General features: G+C 41.9%; 1 protein-coding gene across 1 annotated transcript in view; it reads left to right on the top strand.

Moving 5' to 3' along the window:
- RYR3 (ryanodine receptor 3) overlaps positions 1–6,824 on the top strand; it is a 403,627-nt gene that overhangs the window by 115,171 nt on the left and 281,632 nt on the right. Inside the window, exons 12-14 of the mRNA XM_011989131.1 lie at positions 1,185–1,353; positions 2,696–2,831; positions 5,436–5,537. Of these exons, the coding sequence (XP_011844521.1) occupies positions 1,185–1,353; positions 2,696–2,831; positions 5,436–5,537 (407 nt within the window). The remainder of the gene's footprint in view (positions 1–1,184; positions 1,354–2,695; positions 2,832–5,435; positions 5,538–6,824) is intronic.

The following is a 6,824-nucleotide window of genomic DNA, read 5'->3' as shown; positions in this document are numbered from 1 at the left end:
AAAAAAAAAAGTCCTTGTGATGTTACTTGCACATTGAGCCAATTCTCAATCACTCAGGGCCTATTGATGCAAACCCACAAGAGGTGGGTCCATTTCCCCTTCCTCTTCATAGCCTTTGCCTTCTGAGAGGCTCCCAGGTGTACCCCTCAAGGAGATGGGGAAAAGAAGGGTCATTTTGTTATCTGTAATGCTTTGTATTCTCTCTGTTGAAGGGGTTTAATTACAAAAATTGGGGAGAGATTAAAACAGAAAAAGAGAGACACTTGCAGAAAAGGAAGAACACAACAGGGAGAGAGAGATTGAAGGGCCGGTAACGTGGGGTTGGGGAACACCAAGAAACAAAGAGAGACAGACCTCAAAGCAGAGAAGAAGGATGTTTGAGAGATAGGGGACGCTGAGAAAGGAGGGTGATAGAGAACACAGAGAGAGGAAAGTCAGATGAAAGGACCACAGATACAGAAAGCAAAGGAACCATCAAGAAATGGAGTGAGGGAAAGCAGGCATGTACGCAGAGAAACATGATGAGAAAAACACATGCAGAGATCTCAGAATACACACAGAGACGTGGAGGGGGTGCAAGAGGAGAGACAAAGAGAAAACTAACATGGAGATAGAGGCAAAGATCCAGTGATAGAAATCCTTTCAGCCTTATGATTAATCAATGCCAAGAAGGTGTGATTGTTTAAAAGAATCATGGGTTAAGTTTATTTTTTTTAATGTTTTTATTTAAAAGAAAAAAAAAAGTGTGACAGACAACCAGGGGTAAATGGAAGGGGAAGCATCTGCTGTAGATAGAAGAGTCACTGTCACAGTCACCATTGAAATTACCTCTTCAGATTACAGGGAAATCATGATTACACATTCAGTGAATACCCATTGATGCTATGAGCTGAAATATTATGGTAACATTAACAGGATGAGTTATAAGTTGCTTGAAAATAAATGTGCTAAAAGGAGTCATTTCCCTTTGTTTGTGAAAATAGCTTTAAACTTGAATGTGAATATTTCCTTCTGTTGCTCTGTTAGCTGGGAAACTTCATTTTGTAGCTGCTGGTACAATGGCCGCCCAAGGAAGCAGCCCATGGTGCACCATGGGGGGGCTGTTAGGAGTGGGACCCAGTGGGTGTTCATCAGGGCGCTGCTGCTGGCTGGTGCCTAAACCATGTCAATCTCATGGTTTTTAGCGGAAACAATCGCACAGCTGCCCCCATCACCCTGCCTATAGAAGAAGTCCTGCAGACCCTACAGGACTTGATCGCCTACTTCCAGCCCCCGGAGGAGGGGATGCGACATGAAGACAAGCAGAACAAGCTCCGCTCACTCAAAAACAGACAAAATCTTTTCAAGGAAGAGGTAAGTCAAAAAATGAAAAGTTGAAATTCACTTTGTGTCCAGAGCTAAAATATCCCTATGACTGCAACTTAGCTTTGTCTTTCTGCATGCACGTGTTTATGAGAGAGCCAGAGGACAAGAGAGATTTGGAAGCTGGGAAATTGGAAGCCAACCTTCCCTGTCCGCCAAACCTGGTTACATTAGCAATGGCTGGCACGTTCAAACCAGATTACGTTTTAAAGCTTCAGTGCCACATGTGTATCGAAAATACATTTTCAGTAAATATCAGCTGTGAGAGCATGACATTGGCTGTGATTCCCAAGTTTTGGGAAATGTTAGAATTACCTGGGAAACCTGTTTGAAAAATACAGATGCCTGGATTCTACCACATTTAGAATACCTGAGAAGCTGGTTTAAAAGACACAGAATATGTTAAGTCTTAGGTCAGAATTCAGCATCTGAGTCACTGGGAGTGGGACCTGGCCATGAGGAAAATGCCAGCTGGGGCTTAAGAGACCCAGGGCCTCATTCTGGCTTCATCTCCGGCTGTGTATGACCACAGACAAGTCACAAGCCTTTTCCAAAGTCGGAGACGTGAAGATTTAGTGCCAACAGGCTATGGTTGTACTTCTGGACCTGCCATACGTGGGCACAGGGCTTGTCGCTTGGGCATTTCCAAAGTTAGTGGTATGGGATGTAAACCATCCCAGCTCAGTCTTCTGATCTAACCAGACTTTGGTCCCGGGGACATTCTCAATGCCTTAAAGGCTACTGAAATTCCATTTACCATCTCCCTCCTATGTGCTAAGAACAGCTAGCACAGATTTTTACTGGGTGGCGTAGTATTTCAAATTAGCTAGAAAAGTGGTGATAGTGTTATTGTCTCTAAATCCCACCTTTTTTGGGGGGTGGGGAGGTAGGAAGCAAGCATGGTTGTTTTGTGCATCTGAATGGAACTTGAACTTACTTGATATTTAAGAGAGAAATAGGTACTATATCTAGAGCTGTTTCTGGGTGAGTCAGAACCACTTCACACCAGACCAAAAGCAGGTTTTTGTGAAACTCATTCACCCTCCCTCTTCCTAAGTATGTCCTTGGATTGAGTTAAGCACGTGGGGGCAACCTGTCAGAAGAGGCTGCTGACTCACTCTCCAAATGGATGCTATTTAGGTCTCTCAGGCATAAAAATGCATATTTTGTTTTTAGGAGGGAAAAAAACAAAACCCAACTGGCATCATGAAGGTTTATTTGCATATTGGTATTATCAGCTTTAAAAGGTGAATGATACAGGAAGGGAAAGAGCAAAAGGGATTCTGCTTTCTTAATCAGTAATGTTTATATTTTCCTCCACTCTCCTTCTCAGGGAATGTTGGCTCTTGTCTTAAATTGCATTGACCGCTTAAATATCTACAATAGCGTAGCACACTTTGCAGGGATTGCAAGAGAAGAGAGTGGCATGGCCTGGAAAGAAATTCTGAACCTCCTCTACAAATTGCTGGGTAAGTACACATACAGTGCCTTCTCCCTGGGATGATTTCCATGTGAAATCCCAAGATTGTCTTTAAGTTGCCATTAACCCTGTGATATTTGGACTGCCTCATTCCTTAGAAGCCTTTTGTTAGCCATTCAGTTTTAACCCAGCTGTTCATTCTGTTAACTAGTAGCAGCCAGTAGAAGCAGATGGTAATCAGTTTCACTGCAACTACCTGGGAAACTCTTGACAGTCACCTACGCTCCGTCAACCTCTATTCCTTACCTTTCATGAGGAAACAAGACTAGAGCACATTTACGATGTCTTCCAGTTTTAAACTTCTGCAAAGATATCACCTGCACTTTAAGAATTGTTATTCTCTTAAATCTGTGCCCTCTCACTTGTCCACTTGTTAGTCATGATTCCCACTGCTTTGGCCTGTTATTTATTTCATTTTGGTGAAAAGAAAAAGGTGGGAAGTAAGAATATTCCAGCAACAAGCTTATCTTCTCACAGTATGGAGTGTGTAGTGATGTTCTGGTGCCTGCTACAACAGGTTCCATCCAGAAGGCCTAGGCCACCTGCCTATGGGTGGGAGGCAGAGAGAAGGCAGTATGAGCCTATGCAAGAAGGTGGCCGCCAGGAGTTGCCCAGACACTGTGATAAGCTAGTACTTCAGGGCTTTGCTCTGTGTATGTCCCACTGAGAGGAAATCTATCATAGAAAGTTCACTAGGCCAGAAGGGAGCCCAGAGAAATCAGTCTGGACCTATTCCCCAGCTTAGGGTTCAAGCTGATTGGATTACCACAGTACTGATTGATTGTCACTTTATGACCGTGTAAAGTGTCTTCAAACTCTAGTGTTTTGTATTGACCCAGTAAGCATGATTTTAACAATAATACCTAACAATTATTAATCTTTGTGTGAGTGGTGAAATATCTCTTTTGAACCCCAGAACAACACTTTAAGTGTTCATTACTATTATTGTCATTTCGCTGATGAAGAAACCGATGTATGTGATGCTCATAACCCAAGGTTACACATCTAGTAACTGATGGAGCTATGGCTTGAGACTCAGCAGTGTAACTCCAGGACTCTTGTGCTTAACTTCCTTGTTGCAACTGACCTGAAAAGGAGGTTAGGAGCTCAGACTTGAATTGTGTCCTCTACTGACTGAAGATACAAAGCTGAGGCTCTGGAGGAGGCCTTTCTTTATCCTAAATTTGCCATGTAGCAGCCTCAGTGAAATTCCAATTCAAACCTATCATGTGAAGGGCAAGCTACTTGGGGGCTAATCAGTTTACATGGACTTCTTCCAGATTTGCATCTACTCTTTTTTTGTCCTGTGGAGAGAAGGTTATTTGGTGTAGATTGGTAAAACTCAATTGACAGCAAATTCTCTCCCTTTCTTTGCAATATCGTCTGCCAGTGGCTTTCAAGTAGGAACAGGCATCAGGATTCGCGGGTGGGCTGGTTACAATACAGATGCCGAGGCCCACCCCCAGAGTTTCTAAATCAGTAAAGCTGGATGAGGCCTGAGAATTTGCATTTTTAACAAATTCTTAGGTGATGCTGATCCAGGGACCATGCCTCAAGAACCACTGTCAAATAGGGATATATTTTAGATATTTTATAGTTACATGCTGCTATTATGCATCCATTAGTGTATAGCCGACCTTTCCAGCTGTGTTCACTGGGATGCCTTCCTTTAGCACTGAAGAAGAATAAACCTGTAGCTAAATTTAAGAAAACATTGCAAGCAGTTGAGTTCTTAAGTCAGTAACCAAGCCAGTATTAAATTCTTGCTTATCACAATGAAGTAATTTCATTACTTTATGCATTTATTGTCTCCATTGCCTGCTTGATGCAGGCAGGGAATCTCCCTCCCTTCCCCATTGCTGTAGTCTGAACAACTGGGCAGGTGTTTGGTACATAGCAGGCTCTCTGGAAATACTTGTAAAGTGAGCCAATACTAGATTTTTATTTTTCTAAGTATAGAAAGAGGTTGGGTGTGGTGGTTCACGCCTGTGATTCCAACAGTTTGGGAGGCTGAGGTGAGGAGGATCAATTGAGGCCAAGAGTTCAGAGACCAACCTGGTCAACATGGTGAAGCCCCATCTCTACTAAAAATACAAAAATTAGCTGGGTGTGGTGGCACACGCCTGTAATCCCAGCTACTTGGGAGGCTGAGGCAGGAGAATCACTTGAACCCAGGAGGTGGAGGTTGCAGTGAGCTGAGACTGCACCACTGCACTCCAGCCTGGGCAACAAGAGTGAAAACTACATCTCAAAAAAAAAAAACAAAAAAAAATTTTAAAAATTAGCTGGACATGGTGGTGCATGCCTATAGTCTTAGCTACTCTGGAGGCTGAGGCAAGAAGATCACTTAAGCTCAGGAGTTCATGGCTGCAATGAGCCACTGTACTCCAGCCTGGGTGACCGACTGAGACTGTCTCTAAAAAAAAAAAGAAAAAAAGAAAAAAGAAACAGAATTGTGTCAGAGGGCTAGGTAGAGTAAGACTGGCATTCAGTTCCTTTTAGTTGCTAAGCGAAGTGTTCAACAGCTTTCCAAGTTCTCATGCCCATCATTATATCCTTTAACCTCTGTGATCAAACATCTCCTTGTTTGCAGCTGCTCTCATTCGTGGAAACAGAAACAATTGCGCTCAATTCTCCAATAACCTTGATTGGCTCATCAGTAAATTGGACAGACTAGAATCTTCCTCAGGTGAGAGTTGACAGGAAACTATAACTAGAAAAGATGAAGGGTTTTTTTTTTCTTTCTGTAAAAAAGAAAACAAAGTTGAATCTTTTCCAATGGATTGTAAACAATCCTCAAATCATTACTTCAAAATTAAGAAGAAATAGTCTTCAAGCTTCCTGGCACTTGTACAACTTTATTTAACACTCTAACCCAGACTTCAACAGTCCGTCCTTTTTAAATTTTTTACTCTGTGCCTTCATTGTTATTCCATGCCTTCATTTTAGTCCTTGGGTCCATTAATCACCCCCCTGCAACCCCACCTACCCAGTGATCCTTGTCTCCTTCTAACTCCTATTATATTCTTATTCTCTGGGTTTTTAAACCCTTTTCAGTATTGTCCAAACTATTTCTTATAGTTCTAAAAGTGGGAGTGAAGAGTGACAGGGATGAGAGGAAACATGATCCCCACTCACCCCTCTCTCCTGGCTCACCCTTCACATCATATCTATAGTCCTCCCTCATGACTTACGGAGAATCTGAGCCGAGAGTGTGGTCGTCATTGGGAAGTGACCATGCTGCAGGGCTTAGCAGTTTGCTTCCTCCGAGATGAGCAAACATGGCAGTTGTAGGCCCCTCATGGGGAAGCTGAAGCTGGAGGGTTTTGATGCTTTTCTCATAGTCTAGAAATGACAGGTGTTTTAACAGACCGGCCAAGAGAGGTTTCCCCAAGGATCATCCACCTACACACATCTTCCTAAGCCTCTCTTTTCTTCAGTGCCTCAGTCTCTTGGGCTAGATTACATTTCAGGCTAATTTATGAAAACATTGAGTAAAAAACAGAATCAAAAGGAATTTTCTTAATAAAACTGATTAAGCTATTAGCCAACTACTTCCCTTGAATTTCCATCATGATGTTACCATGTATGTGCCAGGCTGTAGAGGCACTCGTTTTTCTTAAGCCTTCACTTACATAACTTATCCAGTGTACCAAAAAAGGGGGGGAAGCCAAATCGACTTTATTGTGTGAGCTTACGATTTGTTTGATACATGAGTAGACCTAAAATAAAAATAATTTCCAAGGTAGTTCCTAGAAAAATTCTTATTTGGGAGAAACTCAGAATATTTTCCAAATTCCTTGAATGACCTTTAGAATTTATAGTAAACTGGACATCTTCTTTTATATATTTTTTTAAATGAAGTATTATTTAGTTTGATCAAATGAAAATTTTTATTTTGTAGCTGCTTCTCTATATTTTAACATACAAAGATCATGTATTTGTCTAGGAAGCAGGAGATAGGGTTTGTGCTGAATTAAAA

This window comes from Mandrillus leucophaeus, unplaced genomic scaffold, assembly GCF_000951045.1.
Source record: "Mandrillus leucophaeus isolate KB7577 unplaced genomic scaffold, Mleu.le_1.0 Scaffold347, whole genome shotgun sequence".
Lineage (NCBI taxonomy): Eukaryota > Metazoa > Chordata > Mammalia > Primates > Cercopithecidae > Mandrillus > Mandrillus leucophaeus.
Note: the sequence above shows the minus strand (reverse complement) of the source record. Positions and strands in the feature narration are given on the sequence as shown.